The 16,879-nt window shown below is 43.4% G+C and overlaps 1 protein-coding gene across 1 annotated transcript in view; it reads left to right on the top strand.

The window, feature by feature from the left end:
* The window catches only part of LOC117511007 (serine/threonine-protein phosphatase with EF-hands 2), a 94,809-nt gene that overhangs the window by 62,153 nt on the left and 15,777 nt on the right, over positions 1-16,879 (top strand). Inside the window, exons 12-15 of the mRNA XM_034170940.1 lie at positions 3,633-3,775; positions 4,021-4,127; positions 13,518-13,684; positions 13,855-13,942. Coding sequence (XP_034026831.1) covers positions 3,633-3,775; positions 4,021-4,127; positions 13,518-13,684; positions 13,855-13,942 — 505 coding nt within the window. The remainder of the gene's footprint in view (positions 1-3,632; positions 3,776-4,020; positions 4,128-13,517; positions 13,685-13,854; positions 13,943-16,879) is intronic.

Below are 16,879 nucleotides of genomic sequence, written 5' to 3'. Positions count from 1 at the left end.
ATTTCTACTAAATTATTGCCATGGTATTTATTTTTATCATTCAGTAGACATGAATTCTGTCTTCCCATTGACTAAAAGCCATTTTAGAGCAAAGAACGATATTTTTGAATTTACTCGTCTGATTTGGTAGCTTTTTACTGATATATATTATGTACATGATTTGACATCCAGCCAACTATCCCTTATTATTATTATTATTATTATTAGTAGTAGTATTTCTAAATCGTATTTTATTTTGTTATTGTCAAATTAAACTTGTCCATTTGAGGCCAGCAACAATCCCTCTCCCATATTACCTGTGTCATTGCACGTAATGCAGACAGATGTATTTTAATTGAAATGCTAGATTCATGATGTACAATACATGTAAAACAATTGCACATAAATGCTTATAGAAACTAGAAAATAATGGGCCCGGATGGGTAGCATGTTTATGCAGAAATGTTTTACATATATTGTAGAATCATGTTCTCCCTGGGATCTCATTCAGTCCCTGGGGTTCTGGGTTGTCATACTGTTCCTGGGGTCTTGGTACCTGTATAAACAGAAAAGTCAAGTGGTACTATGAAATAAGCAAAATAAAGGTAAATAATGGTGAAATGTTTTATCCTCACAGAACCTTAATTTGAACTCTTGTTACCACTTGAGGTATATGATGCCCCCCACCCCCCCATCCTAAATTTGCATACAAGATGAGTAAGATTGTGGTAAAACGAATGACAAAAGTACTTAATAACATAATATGTACTTAGTGAACATTTCTGCAATATAAAATTGATAAGACTTGTATGTTTGTGTCTCAGTTAGTTATTTAGATTAGATTCCCCCTCCCAGTAATTAAGAAATAAGAAAACAGTTTGAAATAACAAGGAGAACATTTTCCTATAACAAGTGTACATTAATGGCAAGGAAAGGCAAACATTTAACCATCATACAGTTGATGTACCATTCACTACCATATATTTTCATCAAGTATAAGTCCCTTCGGCTGCTCCCTTGTTTGCACTCGGGGTCGCCACAGCAAATCCAAGGTAGATCTGCATGTTGAACTGGCACAGTTTTTACACCGGATGCCCTTCCTGACGCAACTCCACATTACATGGAGAAATGTGGCAGCGGTGGGATTTGAACCCGCACTGAAACCAAGCGCATTAACCACTTGGCCACCAGGTTACAAATTCATGTGCACCCCCCCATGTGGGGACAATGATATTTCTGATCAGGGACACATTATATACAAGAATAAACCAGTTTTGAGTTGCCCCCCTAGGTGTTGCACGAAAATTGATTTCTGGGCATATGTATAACACATGTCCTACGGCCTATATATAAAGTTCGCGAGTGCTGGATGCAGATAAACAGCCCCACACCATGATGTTCCCACCTCCAAACTTCACTGTTGTTATGTTTTGTGGTGATGTGCAGGGCCAGTTTGGTGTGTATTATGGCATCCAAAGAGTTACATTTTGGACTTATCTAATCAGGCTATATTCTCCCTGTCTAAATGTTGTGCAGCAAACTTTAAACAAGTGTCAACATGCTTTCCAGGTCTTTCAGAAATGGTCCTTGGCTCTTGGACAACTCTTCTGATCATTCTTTTCACTTCTCTGTCAGGAATTTTGGGAGAAGCACCTGGTCATGGCTGGTTTATGTTGAAATGTTCTTTCCACTTTCAGATTATGGCCCCAACAGTGTTCACTGGAACATTTAGAAGTTTAGAAATCCTTCTGTAACCAATGTCATCACTGTATTTTGCAACAATAAGACTGCGAAGATCTAGAGAGAGGTCTTTGCTTTTACCCATCATGAAACATTTATTTTGTGACACCTTGGTAATGAGACACCTTTTTATGGCCCATCAGCTGGGACTGAACCAGCTGATATTAATTGGCACTGGGAAGGGGCAGGATTGCTTTCTACTTTCTGATGATTTCAGCTGGTGTCTTGGCTTTTCATATCTTTCTGTATGCCCCTTTCTTAACGTGTTCAATATTTTTCCCTGTGTCATTTCACAACATTACACATAATTCATGGACATCTACTGTTTGTTTTCTTTGTATGTGTAGATTACTTGGGTTGTTATCAACATCTGGTGAAAATTTCATGTCAGTAGCACCTTTAGAAATATATTTACTGAGAAAAAAGGGTGACGTGTTCAATACTTATTTTACCGGCTGTGTACCACTTGGTTGCATAACCATGATTCAGCATACAGGTACCTCAGTGCTGAGGAACCCAGCAACTCGAAAAGACCAAGGGATTGACCATGTACCATCTGGTCTCAACAAAAATATAAACGCAACACTTTTGTTTTTGCTCCCATTTTGTATGAGATGAACTCAAAAATCTAAAACTTTTTCCACATACACAATATCACCATTTCCCTCAAATATTGTTCACAAACCAGTCGAAATCTGTGATAGTGAGCACTTCTCCTTTGCTGAGATAATCCATCCCACCTCACAGGTGTGCCATATCAAGATGCTGATTAGACACCATGATTAGTGCACAGGTGTGCCTTAGACTGTCCACAATAAAAGGCCACTCTGAAAGGTGCAGTTTTATCACACAGCACAATGCCACAGATGTTGCAAGATTTGAAGGAGCGTGCAACTGGCATGCTGACAGCAGGAATGTCAACCAGAGCTGTTGCTCGTGTATTGAATGTTCATTTCTCTACCATAAGCCGTCTCCAAAGGCGTTTCAGAGAATTTGGCAGTACATCCAACCAGCCTCAACTGCAAACCACGTGTAACCACACCAGCCCAGGACCTCCACATCCAGCATGTTCACCTCCAAGATCGTCTCAGACCAGCCACTCGGACAGCTGCTGAAACAATCGGTTTGCATAACCAAAGAATTTCTGCACAAACTGTCAGAAACCGTCTCAGGGAAGCTCATCTGCATGCTCGTCGTCCTCATCGGGGTCTCGACCTGACTCCAGTTCGTCGTCGCAACTTCGCACAGCCATTGAAGAGGAGTGGACCAACATTCCACAGGCCACAATTGACAACCTGATCAACTCTATGCGAAGGAGATGTGTTGCACTGCATGAGGCAAATGGTGGTCACACCAAATACTGACTGGTATCCCCCCCCCCCCCCCCCAATAAAACAAAACTGCACCTTTCAGAGTGGCCTTTTATTGTGGGCAGTCTAAGGCACACCTGTGCACTAATCATGGTGTCTAATCAGCATCTTGGTATGGCACACCTGTGAGGTGGGATGGATTATCTCAGCAAAGGAGAAGTGCTCACTATCACAGATTTAGACTGGTTTGTGAACAATATTTGAGGAAAATGGTGATATTGTGTATGTGGAAAAAGTTTTAGATCTTTGAGTTCATCTCATACAAAATGGGAGCAAAACCAAAAGTGTTGCGTTTATATTTTTGTTGAGTATATATAGCGACTTTTGGGAGGTGGGAATGGAGTGGTTGCCTTCTAAAGTACTTCCTAATTTGGATCTGGGTGCTCTATAGTGTGATGGATGTGGTGATGTGTAGTACCAGCAGATGCTGCCAGAGCTAACCTGACCCAGTCTTTACCTCACCACAAAATCCCACAAGGAACTTTGAAAGCATCAGTGACATTTGCATGTAACACACACTGAAAGATTGTTTACTTTCTGTAGGTTCTCACATTGTTCTCTGCCTCCAATTACTATGATGTGGGCAGCAACAGGGGAGCCTATGTCAAACTGGGCCCGGACCTCGTGCCTTACGTCATTCAGTACCAGGCCACCAGCATGACCAGAGAGCGCACTGTCAAACAAAGGTATTATATTATACATTATTCATGAATATTTGCTTTCAATATGTCAATAATTTAATGAAGATGGAAACACATCGCGTTCTACTTTATCATATTTGTTCAATATAGGACAAGCTATTAAAATACAAAACCATAGGTTTGTGTATAACAATAAAGTACAGTTAGGGTTTGTAATGTCATCATCATCTAGAATAATATTTTTCATGAATTCTTTTATTATATTTCTGTATATGTGCTATTGTCTGCAGTGTGGGCCGAACAGAGCGCTCCGCCCTCAGAGTCCTCAGGGAGCAGCTGTTTGCTCACAAATCAGACCTCATCTGTGCCTTTAAACAGTTTGACATCAAGGACACAGGTGTGTGTGTGTGGTTTGACCAAACGATTCCGTCTTTAAATCCGATTAGGTGTTTTTGTTTTATTACAGGGCTTACATGTACTGAACATTTCTCAGAGATCTCACTGGGGTGAGGTCACACACAAAGCATCATAAATTTCGTTAAGAAGAAGAAAAATAATATTTGATGTAGAGCAAACCGTAGTTTGACAGAAGCTTCTTCTTGCATCAATTAGTTTTTATTTGCTGCTGTCACAGAGGTTGTTTTAAATGTCTTTGTTTGTGTGACTGTAGAAAAAAGTCAAACCATCTTGGTGGAGAAATGAATTATGGATCATGCAATAAACCTTTAAATATTACAAACAATATTAGAAAAAAATGTCTGCGGTAAAACAAATAGTTTGGTAAAATGCAATGATAAATAGGGGTTTGTAGAAGAAGAAGAAGAAGAAGTTTATTGCCATTGCCAGTGAACAGGATTCACAGACTAGGAATTTGCTTCGGTACAATGGTGCAACATTAAGAAGAGATAAAATGCTAGGATAAAATATAACATATGTGTCAAAATAAGATAAAATATAAGATAAAAAAGAAATATGAAATATGAAAGGCTGTGTGCAACAGAGAAACAGAAAAAACAGTGCAGTGGGAGGAGTGCAATTAAAAACCAAAGTACATTGTCTAAAGTGACCCGTGATAAAATGATAAAGTGACAGAGTTAAGCTTAAGGTGACTGAGTTATGAGGTGTTTATGAGTCTAACAGCAGAGGGGAAGAAACTTCTTATGGCGGGAGGTTCTGGTCCGGATGGACTGGGGAGTGGTTTGAATAGACCGTGTGCAGGGTGAGAAGGGTCAGCTGTGATCCAACCTGCTCGGCCCAGAGTCCTGGAGACGTGCAGGTCGTGGAGAGATGGAAGGCTACAGCCGATCACCTTCTCAGCAGAGGCCACAATGCACTGCAGTCTGTGTCTGTCCCTGGCTGTGGCCCCAGCGTACCACACCGTGATGGAGGAGCAGAGGATAGACTCGATGATGGCCGTGTAGAACTGCACCATCAGCTGGACAGGCAGCTTGGCCTTCTTCAGCTGCCGCAGGAAGTACATCCTCTGCTGGGCCTTCTTGATGAGGGAGCTGATGGTTGACTCACACTTGAGGTCCTGGGAGATGGTGGTGCCAAGGAAGTGGTGACAGACCACAGTGGTGATGGGGCTGTTGGTGAGGGTGAGGGAGGGCGGGGGGGCTGTGGCTTTCCTGAAGTCCACGATCATCTCCACTGTTTTCTGGGCGTTGAGCTCCAAGTTGTTACTGCTGCACCAGGTCACCAGCCGGTCCACCTCCCTCCTGTAGGCAGACTCATCCCCATCCGAAATGAGTCCGATGAGGGTGGTGTCGTCCGCAAACTTGATGAGCTTTACAGAGTCGTGGCTGGAGGTACAGCAGTTAGTGTAGAGGGAGAAGAGCAGAGGGGAAAGGACACAGCCCTGTGGAGATCCTGTGCTGAGAGCCACAGTGTTTGAGACATTTTTTCCCAGCCTCACACACTGACTCCGGTCCGTCAGGAAGTCTGTGATCCACCTGCAGGTGGAGTTGGGCACGTGGAGCAGAGAAAGCTTGTCCTGGAGCAAAGCTGGAAGGATGGTGTTGAATGCAGAGCTGAAGTCCACAAACAGGATCCTAGCGTAGGTTCCTGGGGAGTCCAGGTGCTGCAGGATGGAGTGCAGGGCCAGGTTTATTGCGTCATCTACAGACCTGTTGGCTCTGTAGGCAAACTGCAGGGGGTCCAGGAGGGGGTCGGTGATGGACTTCAGGTGGGATAAAACCAGGCGTTCGAAGGTCTTCATGACTACAGACGTGAGAGCCACAGGACGGTAGTCATTAAGTCCAGTGATGCGTGGTTTCTTGGGGACTGGAACTATGATTGAGGACTTGAAACAGACTGGAACATGGCATGACTCCAGGGAGGTGTTGAAGACTGGGGCCAGCTCATCAGCGCAGTGTCTCAGGGTGGCAGGAGAGACACAGTCTGGGCCCGGGGCTTTACGTGGATTCAGCCTTTTGAAATGTCTCCTCACGTCATCCTCTTGGACCGAGAGGGCAACAGGGGGAGTGGGGAGGGCAGCAGTGATAGGGGGGAGGTCCAGAGTGTTTGAATATCCAGTTGTGTGGGGGGTGGGGAGGTGTGAGTCCTTGTCTTCAAAGCGTGAATAGAAGACGTTCAGGTCGTTGGCCAGCTTCAGTTCGTCAATAGAACGAGGTGCTTTGGGCTTGTAGTTGGTGATCTCTTTCAGCCCCCTCCACACAGAGGCCGAGTCGTTGGCAGAGAACCTTTGCTGCAGACGTGAACTGTACATGGATTTAGCCTTTGTCACCTCCTTGCTAAATCTGTACTTTGCACCTCTATAGCTGTCTCTGTCTCCTTCTCTGAAAGCCACCTCTTTCTGCTGACGGAGCTGCTGGAGTTTAGGTGTGAACCAGGGCTTGTCATTGTTATATCTCACCCTGGTACGCTGTGGGATGATGCTGTCTTCACAGAAATGAATATATGATGTCACAGTGTCCGTGTAGTCATCTAGACTGTCTGTTGAAGCCTCAAACATATCCCAATCCGTGGTGGCCAAGCACGCGCGTAGCTCCTCTACAGCTTCATTGCTCCACACTTTAGACGTCCTCACAACAGGTTTAGAGAGTTTAAGTCTCTGTCTGTATGTGGGGATCAAGTGGACCATCACGTGATCTGAGAGTCCCAAAGCTGCACGGGCCACTGCGCGGTAGGCGCCGCTCACTGTCGTGTAACAATGATCTAACGTGCTCCCTTCTCTGGTCGGGCATTTAACAAACTGTTTGTATTTTGGTAATTCCTGACTGAGATTCCCTTTGTTAAAATCACCGAGAATTATAACAAGAGAGTCCGGAAAGTCTCTCTCCACGCTCATAATCTGATCCGCGAGCGTGCGCTCGGCCTCGTGCACGTCCACGCTCGGTGGAATATACACAGGGCAAAGTATGAAAGAGTTAAACTCACGTGGAGAGTAAAATGTACGGGAGGCAATCGTAGAAGATATGTATCTTCATAAAAAGATATGTATCTTCATAAAAGATATGTATCTTCATAAAAAGATACATATCTAAATATATGAGCTATATGTCTGCTTGCTCTCTAGGACCTGGTAAGGTTACACCTTACTTGTGTGAAGCGCCTCGAGGCAGCTTTGTTGTGATTTGGCGCTATAGAAATGAAATAAATTGAAATGAAATATGCTCCATTACACACAGGTTAGGGCCTCTTCACACATAACACAAAACTGGGAGAAACAAACAGAAACTGGACGAAAATACACAAACAAAAAACAAAATGGGGAACTACGAAACATTCCACCTGCTGTTGGGAGGGACACAGGGTTGGACCAGCGTGCACAATACCGCAGTGACGGTTTAGTGTACGCTCATGTTCACGCGCACGAACACAATGCGAGCATGTGGAAAGTCGCACACACAGAAGCGGAGCAAAAAACAAACAAACAAACAAACAAAAAAAACACCACAATTTATAATACTTAATTCCTGTTATAAAGAGCGGACTTAGCCTCTGCCTCGACGTACACCAGGAAGTAATGTGGATCACTGTTCTCCCTTTTATGTTTTACATGAATTACCTGATGCACTTTGTCTCATGAAGACATCAGCCGGGCTCCCGTGTCATGAAGAGCCGGCTCCTGTGTCATGAACACATCAGCTGGCATGGCATATCCAGCGCGCAGTGATCTGCTCGTTACCGCGTTGCAAATGTGATATGTGTTTTAATTATTAAAATGTGGGGAAATCACGCAGATACATGCGCCTCACAGTGGCATCCAGCGTTGCGATGCACTGACACAGTAGTCAGCTGAAGCGATATGTGTTTGAATTTATTTATGCAAAGTCATATTCTACAAGCCACTACAGGTGTTCTCCAGCTGTGACTTGCGAGCACAGATATCTGAACAGCTTCCAGTCACAGGGACACGGTCAGAGAAAAAAAGGTTAACTCTGTTTTCTTTGCTCTGTGATTTTTATTTTATGTATGCAGTTACTATTTTTTGTCCTGCATCTGTCTGATGTCTTTATTTTACCAGGAAGCAGAGTTGTAGTCTTACACACCTCTCTGCAGCTTCTCTCCCCCTGCCATCCCCTCATTACCCCATCCCCGTAGAGACGGTGTCTGCTCCCAGACCACCAATAACCAGCAAAAATCTATTTAAGCATAAAAATTCAAAAATAAAAAATAATATAGCACCTTCAACTGCACCACAGACTAAAACAGTTAAATGTGGTCTATTAAACATTAGGTCTCTCTCTTCTAAGTCCCTGTTAGTAAATGATATAATAATTGATCAACATATTGATTTATTCTGCCTTACAGAAACCTGGTTACAGCAGGATGAATATGTTAGTTTAAATGAGTCAACACCCCCGAGTCACATTAACTGTCAGAATGCTCGTAGCACGGGCCGAGGCGGAGGATTAGCAGCAATCTTCCATTCCAGCTTATTAATTAATCAAAAACCCAGACAGAGCTTTAATTCATTTGAAAGCTTGACTCTTAGTCTTGTCCATCCAAATTGGAAGTCCCAAAAACCAGTTTTATTTGTTATTATCTATCGTCCACCTGGTCGTTACTGTGAGTTTCTCTGTGAATTTTCAGACCTTTTGTCTGACTTAGTGCTTAGCTCAGATAAGATAATTATAGTGGGCGATTTTAACATCCACACAGATGCTGAGAATGACAGCCTCAACACTGCATTTAATCTATTATTAGACTCTATTGGCTTTGCTCAAAATGTAAATGAGTCCACCCACCACTTTAATCATATCTTAGATCTTGTTCTGACTTATGGTATGGAAATAGAAGACTTAACAGTATTCCCTGAAAACTCCCTTCTGTCTGATCATTTCTTAATAACATTTACATTTACTCTGATGGACTACCCAGCAGTGGGGAATAAGTTTCATTACACTAAAAGTCTTTCAGAAAGCGCTGTAACTTGGTTTAAGGATATGATTCCTTCTTTATGTTCTCTAATGCCATATACCAACACAGTGCAAAGTAGCTACCTAAACTCTGTAAGTGAGATAGAGTATCTCGTCAATAGTTTTACATCCTCATTGAAGACAACTTTGGATGCTGTAGCTCCTCTGAAAAAGAGAGCTTTAGATCAGAAGTGCCTGACTCCGTGGTATAACTCACAAACTCGTAGCTTAAAGCAGATAACCCGTAAGTTGGAGAGGAAATGGCATCTCACTAATTTAGAAGATCTTCACTTAGCCTGGAAAAAGAGTCTGTTGCTCTATAAAAAAGCCCTCCGTAAAGCTAGGACATCTTTCTACTCATCACTAATTGAAGAAAATAAGAACCCCAGGTTTCTTTTCAGCACTGTAGCCAGGCTGACAAAGAGTCAGAGCTCTATTGAGCTGAGTATTCCATTAACTTTAACTAGTAATGACTTCATGACTTTCTTTGCTAACAAAATTTTAACTATTAGAAAAAAAATTACTCATAACCATCCCAAAGACGTATCGTTATCTTTGGCTGCTTTCAGTGATGCCGGTATTTGGTTAGACTCTTTCTCTCCGATTGTTCTGTCTGAGTTATTTTCATTAGTTACTTCATCCAAACCATCAACATGTTTATTAGACCCCATTCCTACCAGGCTGCTCAAGGAAGCCCTACCATTATTTAATGCTTCGATCTTAAATATGATCAATCTATCTTTGTTAGTTGGCTATGTACCACAGGCTTTTAAGGTGGCAGTAATTAAGCCATTACTTAAAAAGCCATCACTTGACCCAGCTATCTTAGCTAATTATAGGCCAATCTCCAACCTTCCTTTTCTCTCAAAAATTCTTGAAAGGGTAGTTGTAAAACAGCTAACTGATCATCTGCAGAGGAATGGTCTATTTGAAGAGTTTCAGTCAGGTTTTAGAATTCATCATAGTACAGAAACAGCATTAGTGAAGGTTACAAATGATCTTCTTATGGCCTCGGACAGTGGACTCATCTCTGTGCTTGTTCTGTTAGACCTCAGTGCTGCTTTTGATACTGTTGACCATAAAATTTTATTACAGAGATTAGAGCATGCCATAGGTATTAAAGGCACTGCGCTGCGGTGGTTTGAATCATATTTGTCTAATAGATTACAATTTGTTCATGTAAATGGGGAATCTTCTTCACAGACTAAAGTTAATTATGGAGTTCCACAAGGTTCTGTGCTAGGACCAATTTTATTCACTTTATACATGCTTCCCTTAGGCAGTATTATTAGACGGTATTGCTTAAATTTTCATTGTTACGCAGATGATACCCAGCTTTATCTATCCATGAAGCCAGAGGACACACACCAGTTAGCTAAACTGCAGGATTGTCTTACAGATATAAAGACATGGATGACCTCTAATTTCCTGCTTTTAAACTCATATAAAACTGAAGTTATTGTACTTGGCCCCACAAATCTTAGAAACATGGTGTCTAACCAGATCCTTACTCTGGATGGCATTACCCTGACCTCTGGTAATACTGTGAGAAATCTTGGTGTCATTTTTGATCAGGATATGTCATTCAAAGCGCATATTAAACAAATATGTAGGACTGCTTTTTTGCATTTACGCAATATCTCTAAAATTAGAAAGGTCTTGTCTCAGAGTGATGCTGAAAAACTAATTCATGCATTTATTTCCTCTAGGCTGGACTATTGTAATTCATTATTATCAGGTTGTCCTAAAAGTTTCCTAAAAAGCCTTCAGTTAATTCAAAATGCTGCAGCTAGAGTACTGGCGGGGACTAGAAGGAGAGAGCATATCTCACCCATATTGGCCTCTCTTCATTGGCTTCCTGTTAATTCTAGAATAGAATTTAAAATTCTTCTTCTTACTTATAAGGTTTTGAATAATCAGGTCCCATCTTATCTTAGGGACCTCGTAGTACCATATCACCCCAATAGAGCGCTTCGCTCTCAGACTGCAGGCTTACTTGTAGTTCCTAGGGTTTGTAAGAGTAGAATGGGAGGCAGAGCCTTCAGCTTTCAGGCTCCTCTCCTGTGGAACCAGCTCCCAATTCAGATCAGGGAGACAGACACCCTCTCTACTTTTAAGATTAGGCTTAAAACTTTCCTTTTTGCTAAAGCTTATAGTTAGGGCTGGATCAGGTGACCCTGAACCATCCCTTAGTTATGCTGCTATAGACGTAGACTGCTGGGGGGTTCCCATGATGCACTGTTTCTTTCTCTTTTTGCTCTGTATGCACCACTCTGCATTTAATCATTAGTGATCGATCTCTGCTCCCCTCCACAGCATGTCTTTTTCCTGGTTCTCTCCCTCAGCCCCAACCAGTCCCAGCAGAAGACTGCCCCTCCCTGAGCCTGGTTCTGCTGGAGGTTTCTTCCTGTTAAAAAGGAGTTTTTCCTTCCCACTGTAGCCAAGTGCTTGCTCACAGGGGGTCGTTTTGACCGTTGGGGTTTTACATAATTATTGTATGGCCTTGCCTTACAATATAAAGCGCCTTGGGGCAACTGTTTGTTGTGATTTGGTGCTATATAAAAAAAAAATTGATTGATTGATTGATTGATTTTTAATTTAATACCTTGTGTGCATGGCCAGGTCCAGCTGACAGTCGGCGGTCAGCTGACAGGTGCTGTATGTCCACAGAAAAGCGTATGAGCAAAAGGGATCACAGATGAATGAGTTCACGCCTTTACCCTTATTTGTTTTATTTAATCTTCACTCTTTCTGTCTGTCATGCAAACTACAATTTAAGTGGTGGAAGTGACATCAGCGCGCGGCAGGCTTCACAACGTGCCGCGCGCTCAGACGTCGGTCCTCATGTGATGAGGGCATGAGTGCCTGTCCACACGTGCAATGCGTGTTCACCAGCTGAGTTGAATGAATGAATTTATTTGGCACACATACTCAACAATAACAAAAAACTGATAAGACAATTCAACACTGAACTTATGTGACCGAAAGGGTGTGGGCACAAGCAATGCTTATAAACTGCCACCCCCTCTATATACATACATACATACATACATACATACATACATACACATACTTCCAACAGCAAATACCAGCACAGACAGTATAAATTAATCAATTAAAAAAGAAAACACAACCAGACAAACACAGTGCACAATCTGTAAAAATCTCTAATCCTAGTTTATCATATTATAAGAAGCAGTCATATTGTTCTTATAGAGGCTTTTAAAGCCAACTAATGTAACAGATAATTTGATGTTATCAGGACAGTTATTCCAGATATTAACACCTTTAACAGAAATGCAATTTAACAGAGTTATCGTACACAGCGGTCAGCTGTCCAAGCAGTACACTGCGCTGGACAGCGACCGGACTCCGGGACCCTCAGCCACAGCTGACAATGTTGGATTCATGGTGTGTGTGTGTGGGGGGGGGGGGTTCGCCACAGCCACACCCATGTGTTGCTAGGTTACGCCACACTTGTGCTGCAGGTAGACAATTTTCACAGACAGCTAGAATGTGGTCATCTGCTCTCTACTCTCGTGCTGGGTAGCCCCGCCTTTTCTAAGTGTCCAGCGAGTGGCACTGGATGTTCACGTGTGTCACCTGGAATTTGGTCGATACCTACCGAGAGGGGAGTGGAATGGGCACTCGCTGTCTTTCAGTCGCCAGTGTGCGCACTTGGTTGTGGCAACAGCTGTACTAGGCGTTTGAGGTGGCTCCAATTTTTCACAAGTAGCATGCAATTCCTCCTTCATGCGCCAGTTGGCTTCAATCGTGTTATGTGTGAAGGGGGTATTAGATGATGCCCAATTACCCTATGATGGGCTAGAGATGGAACGTGAGGATTGCCTCCCGTACTCTGTTAGTGCAGTTGTATTATCACCTGTGCCAGTCAACAGAGCATACTTCAAGTACAACCATATCATCTGCGACACAATAAGGATATGAAGACAGCTGAAAAATCATTTCAAGCTCAGGACAGTGTCTTTTATTCTAACTGCACAGAAAGTACCCACGCTGCTTTGGGCACACTTGGTCCTGTCAGATCTCAGAAGCGAGGTCCTGATTATTACTTGGCTGAGAGACTGTTTGGGCACAACTGGAACTGTAGGCCGGTTTGTTCATGTGGAATTGGAATTGTCAGGAAGGGCACCATCCACAGTGGTGAGTTCAAGCAACAAGGAGCAGTTGAAAATGAGAAAAATTTAACTAAAATTAATTGCATAGGGGAAAAACAACAAAGCTGTTTTTTTTCTCTGATCTGAAATGAAACAATCTGAAAAAGTTGAAAGAAAATCACACTTTCACATTGGTAGGCAAAAAATAATAATGTAGCATTTCCTGAAGTCAAGCAGAGTCTCTGTTCATGTGAATGTATCTTCCTCTCTCTGCACTTCCTTTAGGTCTTGTGTCTCTGAATGACTGGGCGTCTGCTGTAGAGAACGTGATGAACCTTGCCCTGCCCTGGAGAATGCTTCGCTGTCAGCTGGTCACCTGCAAAATCTCAGAGGGCATGATAGACTACCACGCGTGGTTCGACACACTCGCCATCAAAGGATCCAACAATGATGTAAGGATACATGTGCAGCTGTGTTAGCTGACTGGTGATTAAAGGAAAAAAATAAATTAATTATTTGACCCGTTTTAGTCCCTACTGTGCTAAATAATGTGTTTCATTTTAAAAAGGACATTTTTTTCTGCACTTTTCTCATTTGGCATTCAACATTTCTTCCCACCCAGCACATTGATCAGAATCTGCTTGACACCCTGTACCGCCACCGCTCCACTGTGGAGACCATCTTCAGAATAGTGGACACAGACAACTCAGGTGAACAACAGCAACAACAATCCTCCAAGACGACACGGCAAATGTCATTGCTAGTTGCCACCTGATGCAACTGTCATTTTCATGCTCAGTGTCAATTTTTCGTTAGTGTCTAATGTAATTGTGATCATCTGTTGACCCACGGGCATGTAAAAGAATCATGATCAAGTGCATTGCTGATGCCTTCCTAATTTCCATCAAAAGAAAGCATTTACAGTTTAGACCACCAAGCAGGTCTATATAAAATATCACGCGTACATAAGTATTCACAGCCTTTGACATGAAGCTCAAAACTGAGCTCAGGTGCATCCTTTTTTCACTAATCATCCTTGAGATGATTCTGCAGCTTAATTGGGGTAAATTCAGTTGATTGGACATGATTTGGAAAGACACACACCTGTCTACATATAAGGTTCCACAGTTGACAGTGCATGTCAGAGCACAAACCAAGCATGAATTCAAAGGAATTGTCTGTGGACCTCAGAGACAGGATTGCTTAGAGGCACAAATCTGGGGAAGGGTACAGACACATTTCTGCTGCTTTGAATGTCCTAATGAGCACAGTGCCCTCCATCATCCGTAAATGGAAGAAGCTCGGACCCACCAGGACTCTTCCTAGAGCTGGCTGCCCGTCTAAACTGAGCGATTGGGGGAGAAGGACCTTAGTCAGGGAGGTAACCAAGAATCCGATGGTCATTCTGTCAGAGCTCCACCACATTCTTATTCCAAAATGGATGAAACTAATTTCCCCCCTCAAACTTATACACACAGTACTCCATAATGACAATGTAAAAAATGCATATTTTTTGTCATTTTTGCAAATATATTAAAAACAAATCTCCCCCATGAAATCACATGCACATAAGTATTCACAGCCTTTGTCATGAAGCTCAAAATGGAGCTCAGATGCATCCTGTTGACACTGATCAGCCTTTCTACAGCTTAATTGGAGTCCACCTGGGGTAAATTCAGTTGATTGAACATGAAAATTCAGTAAAATAGAAGAGTTTTGAAAAGAGTAGGGTAGAGCCACTTAAGTGCCTGGTCTTGAGAACCAGGGATGGTAGGTTGAAAAGCTTTTTTATCCCATGGTAACTCTCCCTACCCACGCAAGCGGCTCAAGAAAAAGTATATATAATAAATAATAAGGCATATGAAAGATAAGACATCATATATATATATATATATATAAGTATATTTAAATATTAGAGGTAATAAACAACATATACAATAAATATGGTACTATATAATCAGTGGTGGGCACAGATAACCAAAAAATTAACTTCGATGACAGATAATCAGATAACTGAAAAGTTATCTTTGATAAAGATAAACTGATAAACCACCCAAAAATGTATCGGAAATTACAGATAACTGATAAACTCCAGTGTTGTCTCGGGTACATTTGCAACGATGGCTTTTGGAAGCACTTGTTGTGTGGGCCGCCCGAAGAGGAGGTACTGCTGGCCCACCACCAGAGGGCGCCCTGTCTGAAGTGCGGGCTTCAGGCACGAGAGGGCGCTGCCGCCACGGACACAGCCGGGAGTGACAGCTGTTACTCATTACTTCCTGACAGCTGTCACTCATTCTTCATCATCTCACTCCATAAAACCCAGACGTCATCTCCACCTCATCGCCGAGATATCATACTTCATTGGAGGTAATATCCTCAGCCATTTGTGTTTATCTATATCTGTATATTGTGAGTGTTTGCAGGAGTACCGGTCCCTCTTTCTGTGGAGGCTGAGTGAGTGCAGGACAGCACTCTTTTCCCCTGAGGAATCACTGCGGTACTCTGCAACATATTGAGTGAGAGGTGGAGGTGGCATTCCCACCGTTGTTGTTATTGGGTGTACACACACCCACACTTGACTGTCTTTGTTCTCGCCAGCAGTACCAGATCCGACAGTCGGGGACGGTGATCACCTGGGAATTCGGGACTTGGCGGCTCCAGTATTCACCAGGTTCTGTGGCGGCGGAAATCGTGTGGTTCCGGCTCTTCTCAGGACAGACGTCTTCTATCCTCGAGCCTGCCCACACGTCACCTTTGTGGATTGACTGTAATTATATTCTGAGATTGTCTGTATATTCGTTGTGCACATTTCACAACATTAAATTGTTACTTTTTGGCTCATCTATTGGCCGTTCATTTGCGCCCCCTGTTGTGGGTGTCACTACACTTTCACAACAGGATATCTCGGCCAGCGTCATGGACTCCGAGGGGCGTCACCCGGCTGTTGAACGACCAATGGGAGAGCAGGGAGCGCAGGCGTGTGCAGGAGGCGTGATTGGTGAGCTACAGCACATTCTCACCGCCTTTACGGCTCGGTTGGATCAAATGACCGAGCAAAACATCCTCCTGAACCGCAGGGTGGAGGCTCTCTCCGCGCAGATGGCGGCGAGCGCTCAGGGCGCTGCTGCAGCTCCTCCTCCTGCCGACCCTGTGCAGGATATGAACGTTCCAGTGGTGGTTCAACAACCCCTCCCACCATCCCCTGAAGCATACATAAGCCCTCCTGAGCCGTACGGAGGTTGTGTGGAGACGTGCGCGGACTTTCTCATGCAGTGTTCGCTAGTCTTCGCACAACGTCCCGTCATGTACGCGTCAGATGCTAGTAAAATAGCTTATGTGATTGCTCTGCTTCGGGGTAAGGCACGCGCCTGGGCTTCGGCGCTCTGGGAACAGAACTCACGGTTGTTATCAGCATACACCGGGTTTGTGGGGGAGTTCAGAACAGTGTTTGATCACCCTAACAGAGGAGAGACCGCTTCAACAATGCTGCTGTCAATGCGACAGGGGCGCCGATGTGCAGCCGAATTTGCAGCCGACTTCCGCATCGCGGCTGCGAGGTCCGGCTGGAATGACGTTGCGCTCCGCGCCGCCTTCATAAACGGACTGTCGTTAGTCCTGAAGGAGCATTTGGTTGCTAAGGAGGAACC

The sequence above is a fragment of the Thalassophryne amazonica genome, chromosome 5, assembly GCF_902500255.1.
Source record: "Thalassophryne amazonica chromosome 5, fThaAma1.1, whole genome shotgun sequence".
Taxonomy (NCBI): Eukaryota; Metazoa; Chordata; class Actinopteri; order Batrachoidiformes; family Batrachoididae; genus Thalassophryne; species Thalassophryne amazonica.
This window is presented reverse-complemented; position numbering and strand designations above follow the sequence as displayed.